Source organism: Melospiza georgiana, chromosome 2 (genome assembly GCF_028018845.1).
Source record: "Melospiza georgiana isolate bMelGeo1 chromosome 2, bMelGeo1.pri, whole genome shotgun sequence".
Lineage (NCBI taxonomy): Eukaryota > Metazoa > Chordata > Aves > Passeriformes > Passerellidae > Melospiza > Melospiza georgiana.
The window spans coordinates 80388407-80409136 of NC_080431.1; the positions used below are offsets into that span (position 1 = coordinate 80388407).

General features: G+C 51.1%; 2 protein-coding genes across 3 annotated transcripts; both read right to left on the minus strand.

The window, feature by feature from the left end:
* Positions 1-2416: 2416 nt before the first annotated feature.
* Positions 2417-5168, minus strand: TPI1 (triosephosphate isomerase 1). Its single transcript, XM_058045120.1, has 7 exons — positions 4961-5168; positions 4147-4270; positions 3988-4072; positions 3729-3861; positions 3534-3619; positions 3255-3342; positions 2417-2980 (listed from the first exon to the last, which is right to left on the minus strand). The coding sequence occupies exons 1-7, from the start codon at positions 5070-5072 to the stop codon at positions 2862-2864; spliced, it is 747 nt and encodes a 248-aa protein (XP_057901103.1). The 5' UTR covers positions 5073-5168; the 3' UTR covers positions 2417-2861.
* Positions 5169-5746: 578 nt separating this feature from the next.
* On the minus strand, positions 5747-20615 carry USP5 (ubiquitin specific peptidase 5). 2 transcript variants are annotated; one of them, XM_058045119.1, is made up of 20 exons: positions 20477-20615; positions 18924-19049; positions 18560-18626; positions 15636-15769; positions 15174-15319; positions 14109-14293; positions 13445-13539; positions 12744-12937; positions 12520-12591; positions 11222-11303; positions 10895-11020; positions 10315-10468; positions 9757-9931; positions 8343-8431; positions 8025-8147; positions 7282-7425; positions 6986-7131; positions 6748-6901; positions 6051-6135; positions 5747-5884 (listed from the first exon to the last, which is right to left on the minus strand). In XM_058045119.1, exons 1-20 carry the CDS (start codon positions 20582-20584, stop codon positions 5791-5793), a joined length of 2499 nt encoding a protein of 832 aa, XP_057901102.1. In that variant the 5' UTR covers positions 20585-20615; the 3' UTR covers positions 5747-5790. The 2 variants fall into 2 exon arrangements, with proteins under 2 accessions (XP_057901102.1, XP_057901100.1); XM_058045117.1 differs by having other exon boundaries at positions 7956-8147.
* Between the last annotated feature and the right edge of the window lie 115 nt (positions 20616-20730).

Consider the following 20730-nt stretch of genomic DNA (forward strand, 5'->3'; position numbering starts at 1 on the left):
TAAAGAAATAATCTACATATGAACACTTCCTTTCCTGCCTTTGCTTCCTGCTCTAAACATTCCCTAATTACAGAAGGAAACACAAAGCTTTAAACTAGAGAAATTTTATTTAGATTATATATATCCCAAACCTAATTATATTGATAATTAGGGTGGGTATGTGCTTAAAGCTGGCCCGCACACCCTCAGAGGAGCACAGGGTGCCGATGGCAGGAGGGGGAGCCCCAGCAGCACCCACCAGGCTGCTTCCAGGCCCATCCCAGGAGCATCAGCCCTATAAAGGCCCATTTCGAGGGGCACAGGAGCACAGTGGCGGGTGGGAACCCAAATGAAGGACTCAGAGAAAGGAACACCCTGTCCAGCCCCATCCCGGGAGCCTCAGCCCCAAAGCACCTTTAGGATTAGGGGTGCAGCTGTCTGCAGGGGTGTGGGACACAGGATGAGATGCAGGGGAAGAGCATTGGGGGATTGCACAGGACTCATCAGGGAGTGATTAGGGCAGGAACCAGGGGTGATCTAGGGCACACAGAGACACAAATATAGCATACAGGAATAAAAAGGGCCAGTCATGTGTCAATGGTTTGTGATGATTTGTCCATGTCCTGCACCTGATCCAGGTCTTCTCATTAAACTCCTTTTGCACTTTGCCCTGCGTGAGGAACTCGTGGTCAGAGCACCACAGGGAGCTGCTGCTGGGAGCTGGAGAGGCCGGGATTGAGGGGCAGCCCCTGGGCACTGCCTGAGCCCAGCTGCTGGAAGGAGACACCCTGTACACGTGTGTAAATGCTGCTGTAATACACAGAGGCTCACTGGTGCACCTCTGTCCTGCTCAGCTGGAGCAGAGTGGGATGAGGCTGCCACTACTGAGTGGGAGGGCTCTGTGTGTGGCAAGCCAGGGCCATGTTTAAGTGCAATATATTCAAAATCACAGAATATTCTGAGTTTAAAGGGATATCCACAAGGACCATTGAGTCCAACGTGTGTGTGGTGCCTTCTGGGAATACAAGCTCAGCCTGGCTATTGTTTGGGGCTGAGGATGCAGAGCCATCGCAGCCTCTCAGGCTGTCACATCTGGCACAGTGCATTTTTCTCCAACAGCAACCTGTTTAACAGCCAACCACTACAATTTGCTGTGAGGATCTGGCAGTATTTCCACTCCAGAAAGCTGCAGTCCTGCCAGGAAGCAGACAAAAAGAAGAGAAACAAGATCTGGCACTCCTGCTGATATAGAAATTATTTTCCATGAGTTTATTCCTCATTAAATGAATGTTTTCATGCCCCTGCATTCTCTCAAAGCAGCAAGATCAATGCCCAGCTCCCATCTGTTTTCTTCTATGTAGGTCACTCTCCTGGGCTCTTGTGCTGTGGGCAGGGCTGGGCAGGAGCTGACAGCAGAGCTGCAGCTGCTGGCCCAGCCCTGAGTGATTGTACCCAGTCCCTGCGGCCTTAGGAGCACCGTGTGCCCCTGCTGCATCACTGCTGCTCTGGTCTGGGTGACCCAACAGCCCCAGACTACAGCCACGGCCCAGCAGCCTCACAAACACGTGCTCTGGTTGAAGAAAACAGTTTTCAGATTTTTTTTTGCCTTTGAATTATCCTCCTCCTTTCTTCATCACTCCACACACATACAGAGCAGGGAGCTGCCACCTCCTTGCTGCTGTCAGGCTCCTCCTTCTCAGACCACCTGATATCCTAGGAAGGCGATCCCTCCCATGCAGCTGGGCAGCAGGAAGGTCTCCCAGCAGCGGTAGGGCACGAGTCCCCACAGCATCAGGCTTTTCCCTCCTTGCTCCTCAGCTCCAGCCCCTTATCCCTCAGGTGATGCTGGCACTAGCAGCTGGAACACTGCCCATAGGCTCCCAAGGATGCACCGCCTCACAAACAAGCTCCTCCTTGTGAGGCACTGCTTTTTCATCATCCTCAGTACTACCAAAAAAAACCCAGCAGCTGGGAAGTGACATCAAGACTTGCTTCCTCACCCACCAGCACACGGCTGAAAGCAGGCAGCAAGCACTGCCCCAACACAGGGCCTAAGCAAAATCCTTCCCTGCAGAGACTGAGCTGCTCCACTCTACATGTAAAGAGCAAAGTCAATTACCAGTCCTTACAGGCAAAGAGCAGGGATGAGCACATTACTGAGCCTGCCAGGGAAGAGTGGCTCACTGGTGGAGCAGCCAGGTGCTCCAGCAGCCACTGGAACAGACACAGATATATCAGAATCACCACAGGCCCAAAGAAGAGCTGTTATATGACAGAAGCAAGATGCAGGTAGAACCTGTGCAGTGCCTACTGGGCACTGGTGGCCTCTCAGGAAAAAGCCCACAAAACCCTCTCTGCAACCAGCCACCTCCACAAGCACTAAGTTCTTTACACTGCTTGTCCCCGAGATGCTTCCAAATAAGATCCAGGACACACCTTTGCTTTTTCTGTTTTTCATTTATTGTTCAGTACGGGACACAGGTGAGGTAAGACATCTCACAAGGATCTAAGCTGACAGGTTCCTTGCTGATGGAGCTGAGGGATGCAAGACTGTGGTTCCTTTTCCTCCCTGCAGCACCAGCGGCCCCCTCTCCCTGCAGGGCTGCAGGGAAAGGGAGAGATACTGGCCAGGTGGGCTGTGGGCTCTGAACAGGTCAGGGGGAAACTGAGGGTTCAGCTCAGCCAGGAGACTGCCAAGACTCTGCTGAGACAGCTCCTGCTAACAGGACTCTGACGTGGTGGGGGTGGTTAGCAGAACATCTACAACAATGACTGTGGAGGGGGAAAGCCTCGGGGAGGCCTCCGTACTGAGACGTGTGCAACAAAAGGTCCCTTCTTGCTTCCATTTCTCAACCACAAGGGACAGCTCCTCATGGGGTGCTTCAGTGTTTGGCATTGATAATATCCACGAACTCTGGCTTGAGAGAAGCTCCACCAACAAGGAAGCCATCCACATCGTGCTGAGAGGCCAGCTCCTTACAGTTGCTGCCAGTGACAGAGCCTAAGGAGGGAGCAGTGGTTTAAGGTCAGATGTGCCAGCTCTAGGAAAACGGAGCCAGGGCAAAGGCAGGACTGGCAAGGTACCAGCCACCTCCTGCAGACAGCAAGCCTGTCTCCCATTTATCCAAGCAAGCTACCCAGACAAGCTAGAAGGTGATTCTTTATGCTGTCAAAGTCAAGAGTTTCCTTGCCAGGGATAAATGATGTACAACTGCCGCAACAGGTACAGAAACTAAGCACTTCCTGCCCTGGAAAGTCGCTCCAGACTCACTTACCTCCATAGATAATCCTAGTTGACTGAGCAACAGCATCAGACACGTGGCTTTTCAGCCACCCCCGCAGCTTCTCATGAACTTCCTGAGCCTGCAATACAACACAGGAGTCACACTGAGGCCTGAGCCATGCTGCACACAGCTCCCTTCCAAAGACAAGGGAACAGATATTCTCTAAGTCACTAAGAATTCTCCAGGAGATTCTCACTAAGAATCTTCAGGAAGGTTTCCTGAGGGGGAAGGGTCAGTTGCTCATTTAATCAGCCACCTCTCCACTCATACCTGTTGGGGAGTTGCAGTTTTACCAGTTCCAATAGCCCAGACTGGCTCATAGGCAAGCACCACTTTACCCCAGTCCTTCACATTATCTAGGGAAGAGGAAGAAGGTAGAGGTGAGCACAATACCCCCATATTGGGAAGAACAAAGCTAGAAAGTGGCTAAACAAACCCAAACCAACCATTTATTTTTCCCCTTACCAGCAATAGCCTTGGTCTGTTCAAAAACCACCTTCTCTGTTATGCCAGCTTCTCGCTCATCCAGCTTCTCTCCAATACAGGCAATGACTCCAAGGCCCTCAGCCAGAGCATGAGCCACCTTCTGCCCAATCAGCTGGGAATGGAAAAGAAACAAGGCAGCCAATAAAACAGGTTGGAGGTCTGTTATAATTGCTCAGTTTGCCAGTCTTTGCAGAGCCATCTTAGCAGGACCATGTCTCCATTCTATGAGGGCACTCACCTCATCAGACTCTCCAAAAACATGCCTTCGCTCTGAGTGGCCTAGGATCACCCATGCAGCTCCAATATCCTTGATCATTGCTGGGCTGGGGAGAAAGGAGATGACTCACTGGAGGAAATTCACATCCCAGAGGCACCCTGACTTGACTCCATGGCTCACCTGATCTCTCCTGTGAAAGCTCCCTTTGGTACCTTGTAACAGTTCTGTGCTGCCACGCCAATCTTTGCATCGAGCTTCTGACGGGCAAAGTCTAGGTAGATGGAGGGGGCTCCACAAACCACCTCTGCAAGGCAAAGCACCCTGTTACCCTTGTGCCAGGAGAAGGGAAGAAACTGTACCCGGCCACTGATCCCGGCCCCAAGAGGTCAGCCCTCTCTCTTGGGAAGGCACAGCCCGCCCCTCCTCACTGACATTTGGGGGCCCCTCTGCCACAGGACAATCCCTGCTATCCGATAACTCAGCAGCAGGGATGAAAGCCCTTTCCAGGGGCTGGACACGCGATACAGGGCCGACGGCCAGGTCACTGGGCTCCCTTGGAAAGTGCCCACATAAAAGATCGGGCGAGAATCCCACGCTGCAGCCCGGGCCTGGCCGAACCGGGAAGAGCCGGGTTGTGCCTGGGTTCTAACCGGGCACGGCGGCGGGGCGGGGGCAGCGCAGCCCGGCTGCAGCACGGCGCTGCGAGAGCCCCGCTCCCCGGTGCGGGGGCCAGGCCGAGGGAGGCGCGGGGTCCCGGGACCGCGGGGTCTGCGGGGATCGGCCGGGGGCGCCCCGGGGGTCGGCCGCACGTGGCGGCCGGGCCTGCGGGAACCCGGATCCGGTTTCGTGGGTATATTTAGCGCCGCTGCCGCGGGGTTATATTTAGGCCCCCGCCGCCCTCTGACATTTGCCGCTCCCCCGCCCGGGCCCGGGCCCGGTCCCCGGCTCCGCAGGGCCGTGTGGGACGTGCGCTACGTGCGGGCCGCGCCCTCACCGGTGTCGGCGGAGAGCTTGGCGCTGTTCAGCGTGTGGATGAGGTCGCCCAGGCTCTTCTTGTCGCCGTTCATCTTCCAGTTGCCCCCCACGAAGAACTTCCTGTGCGCCATGGCGGGAACGAGCGGGAGCGGGGCCGGCACCGGAGGAGACGCGAAGGTCAGCGGCGGCAGCGCGAGAGGCGACCGGCGCCCCTTTATAGGCTGGCGGCGGCCGAGGCCCCGCCCCCCGCGCGCCCCGCCCCAGACCACGCCCCGCGGCGGAGCCCCGCCCACTGCCCCACCCGCGCTCCCGCGGCCGGCGGGCTCAGAGCGGAGCCAGGACGGTATTTCGACTTTTATTTTGTCCCTCGTGAATTTTGGCATGGCAAGGGCACACAAGGGGAAGCGCTGCTCGTGGCCCGCCTTGCTGCCCGCCCCACGCCCCCCGCCCGACAGGGCGGGCTGGAGGAACCCCCCCCATTCACAAGCCACACGTACACACAAGCCCCCTCCTCTTCTTCCGGACAGCAAGGAGGTGGCATCATCCCACCAAGCAGCGAAGCACTAGGGCTGTGTGTCACGGGGGTGAGGACAGTGAGGACATTTCCTATAGAAACAGATATTCCCAACCCCCCCAAACCCCCTTCACGCTTGTCCACAGGGGCTCCAGCCCCCAGCCGATTAGTCAGTGAACTCTTGTCTCCCTGTGTCTCCACAGAGAGGCCGTGAAGGGACTGGGGAAAGGAGCAGGGACGAGAAGGACCCTGCTCCCACCCTCACTGCCCCCACCCCTTTTCCCCCCCACACCTTCAGCCCACTCTCCCCCCACCACACACAGCAAGAGGATGTTCTAGCTGGGAATCCGCTGGTAGAAGTAGATGTAGCCCAGGTCCTTGGGGGGCTTCTCAGAAGCACAGACTTTCTGGTCGTTGTAGATCACCCACCTGCAACAGACACAAGAGGAGCTCAGGAATGCCATTCCATGGCTAAGACACAACTTGATTGCACTCACCTGCTCTCAGGCCCAGCCCCCCAAGACCTCTGAGAAAATGGGGCAGGATGGGGATTTAAACCAGTCCCTCAGTTCCCTTACACTGTGGAAAAGCTTACCTGCCATCTTTCTTGATGTGACAAACATAATGTCCGCACATAGTTGAAGTGCCCATGTGGCTGATGAAGGCAAACAGCTGATATTCTTGAAAGAAGGAGGGAAGAGAGGATTGTCAGGGAAAGAGGAAAGATGTCTTACTCCCTAACACCCTGTGCCAGGCCCCTTCTAGAGAAGGATCCCTGAAGGAAGCTTTGCTGGGTAATAATTTAGAACTTGATCCCCATCAAGTGTGACTGTGAGTGCTCTTAAGGCCAAGCATACAGGGAAATAGGAGATGCTAACTTCCATTTAGCCTTCTCCAAACTTTTTATTTGGGCCATGGGTAAGGCAGGGACTTCACCTCCCCACAGCATCCAGCAGCACTGGCACAAATCCTGCTTTTTGCAGTGGGAACCAAAAGAGCAAAAAAAGCCTCCCAGCACCACTGGATAAAAGCAGCACAGCCCCTCCTGTCTTTCACTTGATGGCACTTCCCCAGCCTCTTTCTTCCTGGCTTCCATGTAATCCTCATCCAGCCTGAAGGGTCTAGAATACTTTGCCATTCCTTCCCTCTTCCTCCCTGCTTCCACCTCTACAACCAGACCAGCTCTGCAATAGCTGCTGCTGCTAAAACCTGCAGTACTGCATGGATCAGGAACGACAAAAAAATGTTGAGTTTGCACCCCAAAATCCCAATTCCTCTGGCTTGGAACTCACTTCCAGGCCCATCGCGCACTTTGGGACCCACGGGGACGGATTCAGAGATGGACTCGGCTGCCGAGCGCCCCTCTGAGATATCCATGGCAGCTTCTGCATCGAGGTCATCAATGTGACTGAAGATCCAATCCACAGCACGCTCCAGACTGTTGTTCTGGAAGGAAAAAGAAGACAGTGACCTTGGGAATTCCTGTTCCTGGGAAAATCCTTGCGCTCTGATGTCGCCCGTGCCTCTCACCGTGGCTCTAAGCGCTTTCATCGCCTGGTCCCGGGAGAAGCCCATGGAGACAATGGTGGCCACACTGTCTTCTGAAGGAGGGTCTGGGCAGGCAATAGTTGACCCTGGCCCACTGGACCCAGGGAGAACTAACGGGTTAGCAAAGTCTGCAGCAGGAAACACAACACAGCTCAGAGTAATCAGATCTCTCCAAGAGGGGACAGCCCAAGTCCAAACTACTTCAGTTTTCCACTGTGGTAGTAGGACACAAGAATAGCCCAGAGGCAGTAAGCCTCACCACGGCCATGGCCTCGTACCTGGATCGTCCATATGTGACATGACCCAGTTCATGGCCGCCTCAACCCCACTGTTCCCTGTGTAATACACGGCTTTGCGGCAGGCATCCATGGGAAAGCCCATCTCCACTAGCTGGATAATCACCGACTCGTCCAGCATGGGTGCTGTGGGGAGACACACGTTAGAGCCACCCACTCCCACCCATCCCCGCTGGCTGCATTTCATCTCGTGTCACACAGCCTCCAAAGCCACCACCTCCTAGCTTTATTTCACACCAAGTTCCATCTCTTGGCTTTTCTCAGCCACCTTTCTTCTTCAGTCTCACACACTGGCAAAAAACAAAATTATTCAACCTGTGAACTCAGGAGCACTGGCTCTTCCGTAGGCTCTGAACCCGACCTCCTGCTGTGGTTTATAAAAATTAAATACACCCACCAATTAAATCCTGTATAAATTCCAGCTCTGCCTCCTCTAAATGCAGTGGACACGCCACCCCATCTTGCACAGAACAGGAATCAACAAACCCCCTTGCATAACACCCTTGCATAACAGGCATGCAAGGGAGGCAGCTGGCAATCGCTGACAAAAGGACAGGGAAAGTCTGAGCAAGTGGGAAACTGCTAGCATGGGACACAAGGCAAGGAGAGCAAGGAAATGAGTCAGGCATCAGGAAGAGAGGAGGAGAATCACTAACATGTCGGAGAGGAGAAGTGAGGGGAGCAGAAGGAGTCGTCGTCCTCGTTGCCATAGAACCCCAGGCTACCTTTGGGCTCATCTGGTGTCACCAGTGGGGGTGCGATGTCTGGCATTTCCTCTTCTCCTTCCTGCAGCCCCGTTCCCTGCAGTGCAGAGATATCCAGCTCCTCTGGCATTTCAATGGAAACATCTGCAAGATATGGTCTTACTCAGCCTCCATGCAGGGGCAGAAACAAAGGACTTGGCTGGGAGATCTGGAAGGGTAAGTCCCTGGGGATGCCTGCAGCAACTTTTGGGATTGTGACTTTCCTCCTAGCAGTAATGACCACAATATCCATATGGGACTCCCAGTGCCTACATGCTCTGTACTTCTCATCCTCCTTACCGAGCTTTTTGGGTACCCAGTCCAGACCGAAAGTGAACTTCTTGATCTGGATGACCAGATAATCTGGGAAAGAGGCGAACCGCGTCGTTCTGGAAGAGACATGGAATATTTTTAAACACCTTGTCAGCAGAGACTGAGGGCATCTAGCTGATCCAAGAAATCAGTGAGTAGGACAGAGACATGTCCTGAGAAAGTTGGGGGATATTCCTGTCTGTGCAGCTTGTCTGTGCTGAGCTTAAAGCTCCTCAAATACAGAACCATTTCTAAGGCAGAAATCCTAACAAGATGAGATGGAATGCAAATCTTGGAGATGAGAAAAAATAGTACATATTGTCTACCTTCCAATCTTGTATTTTACAAGCCTGGTCAGATTTTGTTTAATTCAAGTCTAACCCTTAAGGAATGTAGTGGAAATAACAGCTTCTATTAGATCAACACATACACCTGCAGGAACTGTCAAGAGCACTTTTTTGGATATGAAACAGAAGCAGTGAATTTTAATAAGTTAACTGAATTTGATTAAATATTATTTAGTTAGACAATTTGAGAGAGAAACTGTCTGGAAGCTATGAAACAGAGGGGAACATTTGTGAAGGAAAAAATACCTGTAAGTAAGACAGATACTCATTACCAGGTGATAATTGCAACTTACTGTAGAACTAAATTAAGTGACAGTGAAGTGTTTCAATACAACTCAGAAAAAATTAAAACAAAATGCTACTTTTCAGTGTGATGTTTGTTTATAGTAGCTATTGCTTAATAATGGAGTATTTGTTTAATAATTAAATTAATTAATTACCCCATTAATAATGGAGTATAGAAAAGCACTTCCAACTCCGATGACTTTCATTGCAAAAGAACACTCAGCATCACAGCAGAAAGCTGCTTACATTTGTAGTCTTGTCACTTCAATTTTGCACTGTTGCATGTGCTACAAGCAGTGAGAAAAATTAAAGCTGTTTTTAAAACCTTGCTACTAGCATTTAAACTAGCATTCTTTTGAAGAACTCGTGCATCTGTTACACTCAGTGTTCTGCTCAAATCTGCACAGTTAAAAACTTGAAGAAATTTTACAGATAGTGCAAGATCAGCGTCATCATACAGTCAGTACAGATTTCAAAGCTAAATTTTAAATTTACAGTAAAAGATACTATTTTCTGAAATATCACTGTGTTTTCATAGCCTCTCAGCAACCGAGATCTGATGGCTAGGACTTCACTAGCACTGCTGTTCTGCCTACTGAGGGTAACATCCAGAACTGATGGACTGATCTCCTCTCTGCTTCAGTGTTCTATGGACCCAGGGTGTGGAGGACTACAAAGCTTCAGTAATGTTCTTCCCCCAAGCCACTACAAGAGGTCCCCAGAGATGCAGCTATGGCCAGCTCATCACAGCTTAGCTGGGACACACTTACTTGAGAGCCACAGACTTGGCCTGCAAGGCTGTGCTCCAGAAATCATCCACCTGCTCTGGAGCTCCATAGGCCTCTAGGCAGGAGCTGAAAGGCACCTTGGCTCGCACCAGCTCAGGCAGCGGCTGCTTCTCCTCCTCTGCCTGCCTCTTCTTCTCCTCATACTCCAGCAGCTCATCTAGAGAATAAAGCAGAGGAGTCAAGGACCACTTCTAGGTACCTACAAAGTGACTGGTGTAAGCTACAGCCAGGGGCAGAGCAGGCCATAGATATAGGCCATGGAGAATGGAGCACAGCTTCCAGAGCACAGTTCTGCTACTGCAGTCACTCCTGTTGTGCTGCTGAATCACAGCCCAGCTTGTGGTGGCTAAGGGAAAGGCTCTAGAGGGACATCACTGTGTCACACCACCTCTGAAGATATCAGCCTGATCCCACAAAAGCAGGAGAAGGACCTGGCCTCGGAAGTAGCAAAGTCCCTCTTTCATTTAATGAGTTCCGTAAGAATAGTACAATACACAAACCTAGGGCTTGCTACTGTTGCAGTGTTGGCACATTACTGACCTTTGTTGAGTGCAGCATCCATGGGCACAGGCAGCTGCATAATGTAGTCCACACGCTGGGTATATTTCACCTTTTCTGTGGCCAGGCACTTCAGCTTCTCCTCCACCAGAAAACGGAAGACCTCGTTAGGGTTCTCCGAGCTGCGGCAGTTCCTCTGAAGGAGGAGAAATCAGAATGACAGATGTAATAGTAGAATGGCACAAAAAATGATCTGCAGTACCAGTGATGTCACACAGCACATGGCTGAAGAGTAGTCACTTCTGTACCCAGTACCCTGGAAAAGACAGCAAAGAGGAAACTTAAAGCCAGCTTCTGTGCTCCAGGAAGCCATGGCATTCCTGCTCCTAGAGAAGAAACTTTACACCTCCAGCTGTGCCACTCCCAAAAAGGATTTCTCCATGGAATCAGCCCTGAAAACATGGCCAAGCACCCCTCCTTCTCACCGTGGCAGGTGCTAGACAGCCCATTTCCCTGTGTTCTCTCCCTCTCTCTGCTTTGACTGCCAGCTTCTCACCTCTTGCTATGGGAAGAAAATCAAGCTGGACTTTTCCATGATTTGCCAGACAGACTCAACCATTACCTCCACCATGTTGATGAAGTGCAGAAAGAATTCCTGGGCATCCTGCTGTCGGTTAGTGGAAAATTCTGGGTGCCCCTTTCCAATGAGGGACTTGAACATGCGTGGAGCAATGCCATTTTGCATACCCTGCAAAGAACAATGCGGAAGAAGGTGGTCATAATTTGCCCAGCATGTGTCCTGTCATGCAGCACTCTACTCTTAGCCATGCTTTTCTTCAGGTGACAGGCCTTGCAAGAAGCCCCAGCACATGTTTTCAGAAGGAAGACGTGGCATACACAATACCTCATGCAACACACACATCAAGAGGATGCGATGTCCAAGCCTCACCTTCTGATCAGGCTGCTGCTCCCCATCTGCTGAAGCTGGCCTTGAATACTCCCCAGAAAGCAGTCCATGGCCCAGTTTGGCTCTGGAAGGACAAAGTCCAGTATCAATGTTTCCTCAATCTCACATGCTCCAGGAGCCACATCAACCCATCCAGCTTTAACACTGCCATGGGATGTCAGTCTCACAGATAAAAGCTCTCTCTGCTGCACCAGGCGAGATTATCTTATCGTGGTCTGCTCTCTCTGGCCCCTGGAGACATCACTGACTTCAAAGTTACCAGGGCTTTAGGGTGCCAATCTCCACCACTGCTTGCACACTGAGCAGAACAAGAAGGAACAGCTGGTGCTGAGCCACAGAGCAGCTGTGCAAGAGCCAAGCTGAGCTGCAGCCTGACGGGGGAACGGAGCAGTGTCTGACCGTGCAGGAGACAACAGGGCACAGAGAAATTGTCTGAGCCAGAAATAGCACTGCTCTGAGCAGACTGGTCACATTTTCCCAGAGGAAAGATTGACTGCATCAGGCACTTAATGGACAACAGTGTGTGTTCAGTGATTTACTCCTATGCCCAGAGCCTCCTGCTATTCCATTTCACTGCAGTCCTTCCCCATCACTATTGCCATATTGCCATTTGTCTGGAACCAAACGTTACCAATTCCTCCCTTTGCCCAAGCAATCACCTTTCTGGCTGTCTCACCTTAATCCCCTCTCAGTGAACACCTCACTCCAGGTTGCCCAAATTTAGAATCCTCCTGTACCACTGACCTCCGTGTCCACAAATGCCACCTTCCATTCCTCCACCCCAAACTTCCACATGCTTGTTTGAGAGCAGCTGCAGCACAGACTAGACATACTTGAAATGCAACCCCCTCCCAAATCTTGTTTTCCTCCTTCTGCATACTCTCCTGCACAGTACCTCTTGAGGGAAGCCTTTTTAGGCATACATAAGTTATCTAATGAGAATAAAGCTGCCAAATGTATCCCTTTACAATCTCCCTCCATTGAAGAGAGCAAGTCCCTTTTAACTGTTATGCAGAGAGAAGCTGCCTCCCAGAAATCCCCCCAAACATAATACATTTCAGAGTCTCTCATGAACACAGGGTACACTCTGTCCTCTCCATCTAGGGCATTCAGCTGAACTTCCTTGGCTTAGATCCTCATTGATCATTGAGGATCAGTGTCTCTGGTGACAGGCAAGGAAAGAGAGGTGAGGCTTGAGGGAGAACCCTGGAGCAAAGGAGCACAGAGGGGATGCATCCAGGCAGTCTCAGCCTTCCTTCTCTCACCAAAATTCTACATACACTTGTGTGCTGAAGTCCTGTGTGGGGTCCGAAGGTGCACTTTGGAATATCTTCTCCAGCTTGTCCACATACCTGCAGAGCAAAACAGAGCAATCTAAGGGATAAGCAGCTTCCTCTGGTAAAGATGCAGTTCTGAGCATGATTACTGCCACAGAAGCACCCAGCTCGAGGGGACCTTTGTACTGATCCCAGACTAGTGGAAAGGAGTGATTAAGCTCACTTACTTTCTCTGGAAGTCTGGGATACTGAACAGCACCTGCATCACAGAATTGAGGTAGCAACTGTTGCCCAGGTTACGGATACCAGTGTACCCAGGCCCATAGAGGGGCTTGAGCTGAACACCAGACTCCTGGATGAGCTCCCACTCGCCAATGCGCTGGTTCATGTCTATTTCCAGTTCTGTCATCGTCTTGTCTGTCTGCAGAGGGAAAGAACAGGAAAATCCTCAAAGAGGGCTCAAGGCAACATCAGAGGTGTGAAAAGGGCAATGCTGTAGAGAACAGAGTCAATCCATTCTGGTTTATTCTGTACGTAGAGGAGGAAGAAAGAAGAGTTGTTTCCATATATATGAACACCTGAGACAGAAAGAGGAAGGAAAAGCAATATGAGAGAAATCTGAACCATTCCCTAGAAAGAGGCATGGAAACCACACACTAACAAAAAAAGCTCAGCACCTGAGAGCCTCCCTGCCCGCAGTACTGACACATAACCCCAGGGAAATAATCCTGAGGGACATGAAAGTAAAGCAAAACAGGCAATCAAGGAAGAGAGGCAGATGAGACAACTCTGTGTGTGACAAAAAAAAACAGAGTTTCTTGACCAGGAATGGTTCTGCATAGCCACAGAAACCTGGAATCTTGCAAAGACATTTCAGAGCTGCTTCTCTCTCCCTCTGGGCCTATGGAAGACACCACTTCCTCCTCACCTTCTGCATCTTGAGCATGTCAATCCCGAAGTGTGCCAGGTGTTCTGCCAGGTTGGGATCCAACACCATGTCATCCTCATCATAGGAGTAGACATCTATGCAGGAAAACAGAAAAAAAAGGAACTTATAATGGCCTGTGATCTTAAATTCACAGCTGGATAAAGAAAGCGCTCAGAACTGGGAGTTTTGACAAACTGAGCCATTGGACTTTCTGCCCTTTCTCAGCAGAATAACATTAACAGACAGAATGGTGTTCTAAATCCTCCTAAACATGTGACAAGACAACTTTGTCACTGATCAGGGTACAGAGGTACACTTATGCCAGGAGTAATGAAAGTGGGTTACTGCGCCATATAATCTCCGCTCAGGATTTGAACACACAATTCTTTGATGAACACCCCAACACAGAAAATCAAATGGCAACCTGGATAACTATTCTAAAAGCTCCCAATTACAAGGGAGGGGCAGAGGAAGGCAAGGCTTTTTTATCAGCTCGTTCTTTGCCTCACACAAGCAGCAGGTCAGAGAGGCAAAGTTCACAGTGGGACGACACTGCGTGCTCCAGGTCACAAGATGGCCAACACCACCCTGATACCTGCAGGAGATCTGCGTCAGCCTGAGAGGTGCCTGGCCTCCCTAAGCCTGGGAGGAGCCCCGTTCTCACCAGCCCCATCAGGAGTGATTGTTCCCAGTTTCACAGCCAGAGGGTAGCCGGTTTCTCGGTAGTGCTCGACCGCGTGGTTGTTGCCGCCACTGCCGTCGAAGTAGCGCCGACCGCAGAGGATGGCTCCGTCGGTCATGTTCAGCCACAGGTTCTCCTTCATGTCACACTTGCTGCACTTCCAGCCACTATTGACAAGGAACACAGAAAAAGAGATCAGAGGGAAAACATCTGGGTTCTACCTCCCAAGCCCTCACCGTTGCTGCCCCCTGCAATATCCGTAAGTGATCTCATTCCTCTTCTACTACAGAACACTGAGAATCCTGACATACCCTAGTGTGCCATCTCCTCTGAATCTACTGTGACAAGGTGTCAGGACCCAGGACATCCCTCTGGCTGTCCAGAGACCCTGGCACAGAGCCCAAAATGCCCCTGGTTTTGATTATAACTCGTGGAGCAAGTTACCAACCTTAGATGAAGATCTGCAAGCCATGACAAATTAAGTAGAATGACAGTGAATTTATCACAAGGTGAAAAAGTAGATTTTGGGGTTTTTTAGAATTGAGGTTCAGGGGGCAAGATGGAGGAATCTGGGTATGTCCTGTCTTTCTCCTTCTTCTTCTTGGCCTTCATCTTCTGCTGTCATGTTTAGACTGGTTTAGAGTAGAAGCTCACTGTCTAACATAGGTGATAGGTATTGGAAAGTAATTGTAAATATTGTACACGTAGTTTTTAGTATAAAGACATAACACCGGCCCGGGGGCAGGCAGAATACCTCGGACTGTCTTGCTGAGCAGACCTTGGCAGGACAGGAGAGAGAATTTTATAGCTAAGATACAATAAACAACCTTGAGAGCGAGAAATGAAGAGCTCTGACTCCTTCTTCAAGCACTGGGCTGGGAAAAGAGATTTTCTAACGTGTCTTGGGGTCACTCTGACCAGCTAGAGACCCTAACAACAAGGCACACACAAGGGCACTCTCAAAAGAAGCCTCATCTGCTGCTGCAGCCCAGCACAGGAAAAGGGCCTGGGACAGAGTGACACAGCAAGTTCCAGCACTATGCTCACCATGGTGGGATGCGGACGTCATTCTGAAGCTGGTGCAGGGAAAAAGCGTGCTTGGAAACACGGCGAACCTCCCCATCCCAGGCCTGCACCTCCTGCTTCCGTGAGGCTGAGTCTGCTGTCAGGATGGCCTCGATCGCACTGGCAATCTGCAACCAGGACAGCAGGAGAAAACATGAAGGCCTACCATGGTAAAGGCACAAGAAGCTTCCAGTGCCACAGCACTCCACATTTAGGGAAGTTGGTTGGGACTTCTGGGAGCCTCAGTCACACACAAGGCAGAACTCTGTAATATACATATATATACATTATACATATACAGCACTGTGTAAGTGCAGAGCAATCTTGGTGACTGCCAGCTGAGACTTCACAGCAGCTCTGCAGGATCCCTTACAGGGCAGTTTCCTTCTCTGTAATGGTACATTTCCTCACCAACAGTAACCACAGCCCTCCAGCCAAACATACCCTGTCTTTGACCATGTCTGGTAGTCCCTCCAGCCCATCACGTGGAATATCCAAATGGTCCGGCAAAATCACTATTTTTACATCTTCGTCATATTCAAACTTTTCTTCTGTGATGTCAAATCCACCTTCTACACCTACAAGATGAAAAATCATTGTGGTAACAGGTGAAACCAAAGAGCTTGGAAAGCTTCTTTCCCCACAGCTTACATGAAATAAGACACTATGACTAAGACAATGATCTAAACCAGTGATCCACAATCTTTCTTCCACTTCTGGATCCCAGAGCTTCTGCTGGTGCTGTGGACTTCACAGGAACAATTACAAGCCTAGTGGCAATAGATTTTGCTTTTCCCAGCTCTTTTTACAGATGCTTAAAAACAATCTCCAGGCTCTGGCTACAAGCAGGAAGAAAACCAAACCTCCACTAGAGAGGCACTGGCCAGAAGAGAGCCGTGATAAAGCGCGGGTGCTCAACCTTAACCAGAATACTCATGAGACTGAATGGAGATGTGCATGAAGAGATCATCTTGTAAGCCAGGGCAAAGGTCAGGTCTCTCAGCATATTTAAGAAGTCTGCCTCTCTTTCTTGCCTTTTCCAGAAAGGATAGTCTAGAGTCCTGCACTCAAGCAAGAAGAACCAGGAGCTCCTCTGGAACCAGAACATCCAGAATTGCAGAAAAAGTCTGAGCAGAGGTACAGTGATAGTGGTTTCTATGTCCACCTAGCTGTGCTCTCCAGAGGTTGCACCAGAAACTGGAGATCCATACATAAAAGGTTATTTGCCAGTTGTACACAGTCATCATGGATGTCCACCAAAACATTTGCAGTTTCTGCAGATTCCCTCACCTACAGTTTCTGGATTATATAGGTACTCAGAGGAAAAGCTTGGCCTTCTCTGTTCTGCACATATTCACATCCTACATCCCAAAAGGAAACAGGCAGAAGACACATGGCTTATTAGCAGCCTAAACCCCCTGTGTTTTTAAACTGAATTTCATTTATTCCCAGAAAAATTGCACGCTGTGACTGCAATAATCTCTGCAACAAATATCTGAACATCTGCAGCTGCAACAAATCTCTGAAGGGAAGAAAAGCTTTTGCTGCTCAGTGCCTCTGCCTCAAGAATCCTGTGTGCAACACAGTTCTAATAATCACTACTGTATTTCCCTAAAACGTTCTTGTCAGAAATATCCAGTCCCATGACATCTCCTGCAACTCTCTCCTTAGATACCTACAATTTGTACACTATGCACAAACTGCTATGTATGAACACAATGATTTGAGAAAACAGTTACCAGCATCATGCAACAACATACCTAGATAATCCTCTTCTGTGCCTCTCCAGCACAGCCTAGAGATTTCCTGTCACCACTTCACAGAGTAAACCAATACACAACCCTCCAGGGCATTACACAATTTCTGAACCCTAAACAAACTAAACCAGACTGGTGAGGTCCCCTCAGGTGGTTTTGTGAACCTTCTGAGGCTCCAGATGAGGGTCTATAGGCACCAGCTTGCCCTGAGGTACACTGCCTCCCTTTCCATGGTGCTACCTAAGCACCACACACCACAAAAGTCCATCCACAAACGTGCAGGCATAGGAGGCAAGCACTGCAGATCTTTCATTGAGAGGGGAAAGTGAGGTACAGAGAGATCAAGGGCTACATTTTGTTCACAAATCTTTCTAGTACGTTAAAAAAATCTCCCGTGTCAGAATTTGCTATACCACCACAGTTCAGCTAAAACAAAGATAAAAAAAACTTCTCCTCAACTTGAGACTATTGTCTCACAGGGCCAATACTTTCTTTTATTCTCTCCTGCTCCATTCACACCACTAAGCTGTTATCACAGGCAGGTATTTGCCAACCCAGTGACAACACTTGGTGAAAGACCTTTGTAGAATTCAGGGTGCAGAAATAACTCATAATGCAGACCAGGACTCATCTCTCCCAAAGCAGCATAATCATATTTATACATAAAAGCACTGGTTATCTGAAGAAACAGAGACTCCACCCTCAGTTTTGCTAGGAGTGATCTTTGGGGCTCTGTTCAGCTCACCAGCAAAACAGGGAGCAGCTGCCAGTCTTAATAGTGGTGTTTGTGCTCTGGCAGTAGACGAGTCACTGGGCGTCTACACCAGGAAAAAAGTGAGCCAAAATCAAGACATTCACAGTCCAGATTCTGGATTTCCCTCTAGTGGTCAGCTTCCAGCAAGCCAAGAACCTATTACTGCTACAAATGTTCCTGTTCTTTCCTTTATGTGTCTCCATAATGGCTCAGAAATTACCAGCTGAGACTGCTCCAAATAAGCAGTGTCTCCACTGATTGCCACGACAGCCCTCTCAGTTGGTGAAAGACAGTAATGGGAACACCAGCCTTGCTCTTCCAAAAAATTGAATATTTAAAGTATTTTTTATGTTTTAATGGTCATATGCATTTCCTCCAGTATCAGCCTTATAAAACCTAATGAACCAAAACGCAGCACTTCTCATTAATTTCTTCACCATCTGTATCAATAATGCTAGTTCAATATCAGAGGAGTTTAAAAAAGAGTTTATCTGCCATGACCTCCAAACTTATTTTTCTCAGACATAAATTTTCTCAAACTTACTTCAGCCCCATGCTGGGACATTGTCCTTAAGCAACAGTCCCAGTCTGGTGATCCCCACACCAAGCTGAGCCAGGCATGCAGGGTCATGGCAGAGGATAATAAACATATTTATACACGGAAAACAAGATGCAACTTTGGACACAACCACCACCTTAATGACTGTTCTACAGACACTGCTCACCTGAGCCACACTGGAAAACATGAAGTCTGAATTTGGCCAGGGATACTAGCCAAGAAGAGTAAAGCAGAAGAGGCAAACCAGGCAGCCCCTGGCTGAACACAGGGACCACACAGCACACAACTGCTTCCTTACCAATGGCCAAGCGAGTTGGTTTCTTCCTCGGGGGGTCCCCAGCACTGGAGTTGGTGTCTTCTTCCTTCTGTGGCATTGAGAAGAAACAGGGAAATAAGAGTTAAGGGGACAGGCTTGCTGTGACAAGCCTTAGGGATTGAAATCAAGCTACTCTGAAAACAGAAGGAAACCAGGCAGAAACAACGTGGGCAATCCATACAACGACTCAGCACAAGCAGAACTGAAGCACTGGTGTCCCTCAGTTCACCAGGAAAAACAACAGCTGTATCTCAGGAGAGAAAACTCTGTATCTGATGGAATACACAGACACGGCCCAGCTCTCAATTTCAGAACAAGTTTGAGTGCATGTATTTTTATTTTTTACCGGTTTACGTGTTCTTTTGAGGTGCAGGTAGACCCGCTGGCCTGTTTTCTGATAGTGCTTTTCCACATACTGCTTCCCAAAGCCCAGGAACGTGTTCATGCAGATATACAAGCCGCCATCTGACTCCTGCAAGGAAGAACGGACAAAACTGAAGGGAGGTGGTCAGGAATGGCATTCCAGCTGCTAGGATAGGCATGGCAGACTAGTCATTATTCATTAAGTCATGGCAACAGCTCATTCCTACATAACAGCCACAAGTAGCTAGTAAGAAATGGGATGGCAAGCCCCAGCCTGGCTATCCCAGAAGAACAGGTACTCCTGTCATCATGATGTATTTGAAAAACTATTTGTGTGTTCATTTATGGCAGGATGCTACCAAATCAGGAAAGCCTGAGTTTCCTAAGTGTTTACCTTGTAAAAGGCCTCTAGCACACACACTTTACAAGTTCAGAGCACGGTACAATCATTACCAGCAAAACTGTGGCACCCTCTCCAAACACATGACTCCCAGTGCCATAGGGAATGCTGCCAAGCTACAGTGTGAGGAAGGTTAACAGACCACTGTTTACTTTTGCTGTTGTGTTCAAAAGCCTGTGAGCAGCTCGGAAACAGATACAGAATGTGCCCCCACCATCCCATCAGCAGCTGGAAAACACCACACTCATTCAGCAGATACCCTTTGCAAACTGAAGGGGCGGGGGACCCAAATGCAGGGGCTGGAAAGGAGGGAAACCACTCAGAAGCTTTCAGAAGCTGCTGGGACTGAGACAGAGCAGGCAGCGCAGGGTCAGGCATCCCTGTGGAGCTCGGGGAGGGAAGAGGGCCAGGATGCCATGTACCCCTGCCCTGAAGGACCTGTATCTCAGCCCAGCTCTGCGGGACGGGGCTCAGCCCGGACGGGCGCCCGCCAAGAGGCGCAAGGGGCACCTCGCCCTCCCGCTGCCTTCGCCGCCCCTTAGGCCGAGCGGGGAAAGCGCAGGAAGCGCAGGGATGTCAGCGGGGTGGAGATGGCTGGAGAAGGGACCACTGCCATCTTAATGACACAGCACCGCCTCGCCCCCCGCCCGCCGGGCCGGGCCGGGCCGCGCGGCGAGGCCGGGGAGGTGGCTCAGACCCGGGCAGGGCGGGACCCCCGGCCCGCCCCCCGCCGCCGAGGGCGGGCCCGGGACGCGCCCGACCTCCCGCCCCCCGCTGGACTACAAGTCCAGGCGAGCGCAGCACGGAGGGTTCGGGCCGGGGGCGCTCCCTCTCCAGGGGCTGCCGGCGGGCCGGGCCCCGCTGATCGGGGTGAGCGCCCTGCCCACGCCCGCCCCGGCCCCCGAACTACAGCGCCCAGCGCACCGCGGGCGGGCGGGGCGCGCCGCGGGGCACGGCGGGCGTAGTAGTCCATCAGGGCCCTGCGCGCCACCCGGGAACGGCCGCCGCGGCCACCGGGGAACCACAAATCCCGTGAGGCCACGCGCGGGCGGCGCCCCGGCTGGCGGCGGGGTGGGAGCCGGCCGCGGCGGGAGCAGCCCGGGCAAGCGGGCGGGCCGGCGGCGGGGCGCGCTTACCGGCGTGTCGAAGGAGAAGGCGCACTCGTCCTTGTGGACGCGGTCGCCGGCCTTGGGCACCCGGATGGACGGCAACACCGACAGCAGCGCCTCGCTCAGCTCCGCCATGACAGCGGCTCACCGCGGCACCGCCCACAACCCCGCCCCGCCCAATCGCAGACCGGCGCGGTCAGGCGGGTCCTAACCAATCGGCAGCGAGGCTGGAGGCGGGACTCGCCCTGCCGACCCACCGGCTCGCCCAATCGCAACCGCCC

What these genes read in the sequence shown, in the direction of transcription:
- TPI1 (XM_058045120.1), bottom strand. Translation starts at nt 5,072, where the DNA reads ATGGCGCACAGGAAGTTCTTCGTGGGGGGCAACTGGAAGATGAACGGC. An exon ending in CAAGCTCTCCGCCGACACCG is followed by an intron (nt 4,271 to 4,960) that starts GTGAGGGCGCGG and finishes TTTGCCTTGCAG; the next exon opens with AGGTGGTTTGTGGAGCCCCC. An exon ending in AACTAGGATTATCTATGGAG is followed by an intron (nt 2,981 to 3,254) that starts GTAAGTGAGTCT and finishes CTCCCTCCTTAG; the next exon opens with GCTCTGTCACTGGCAGCAAC.
- USP5 (XM_058045117.1), bottom strand. Translation starts at nt 20,584, where the DNA reads ATGGCGGAGCTGAGCGAGGCGCTGCTGTCGGTGTTGCCGTCCATCCGG. An exon ending in ACCAACTCGCTTGGCCATTG is followed by an intron (nt 15,770 to 18,559) that starts GTAAGGAAGCAG and finishes TTCATCTTGTAG; the next exon opens with GTGTAGAAGGTGGATTTGAC. An exon ending in TGAAAGCGCTTAGAGCCACG is followed by an intron (nt 6,902 to 6,985) that starts GTGAGAGGCACG and finishes TTTTCCTTCCAG; the next exon opens with AACAACAGTCTGGAGCGTGC.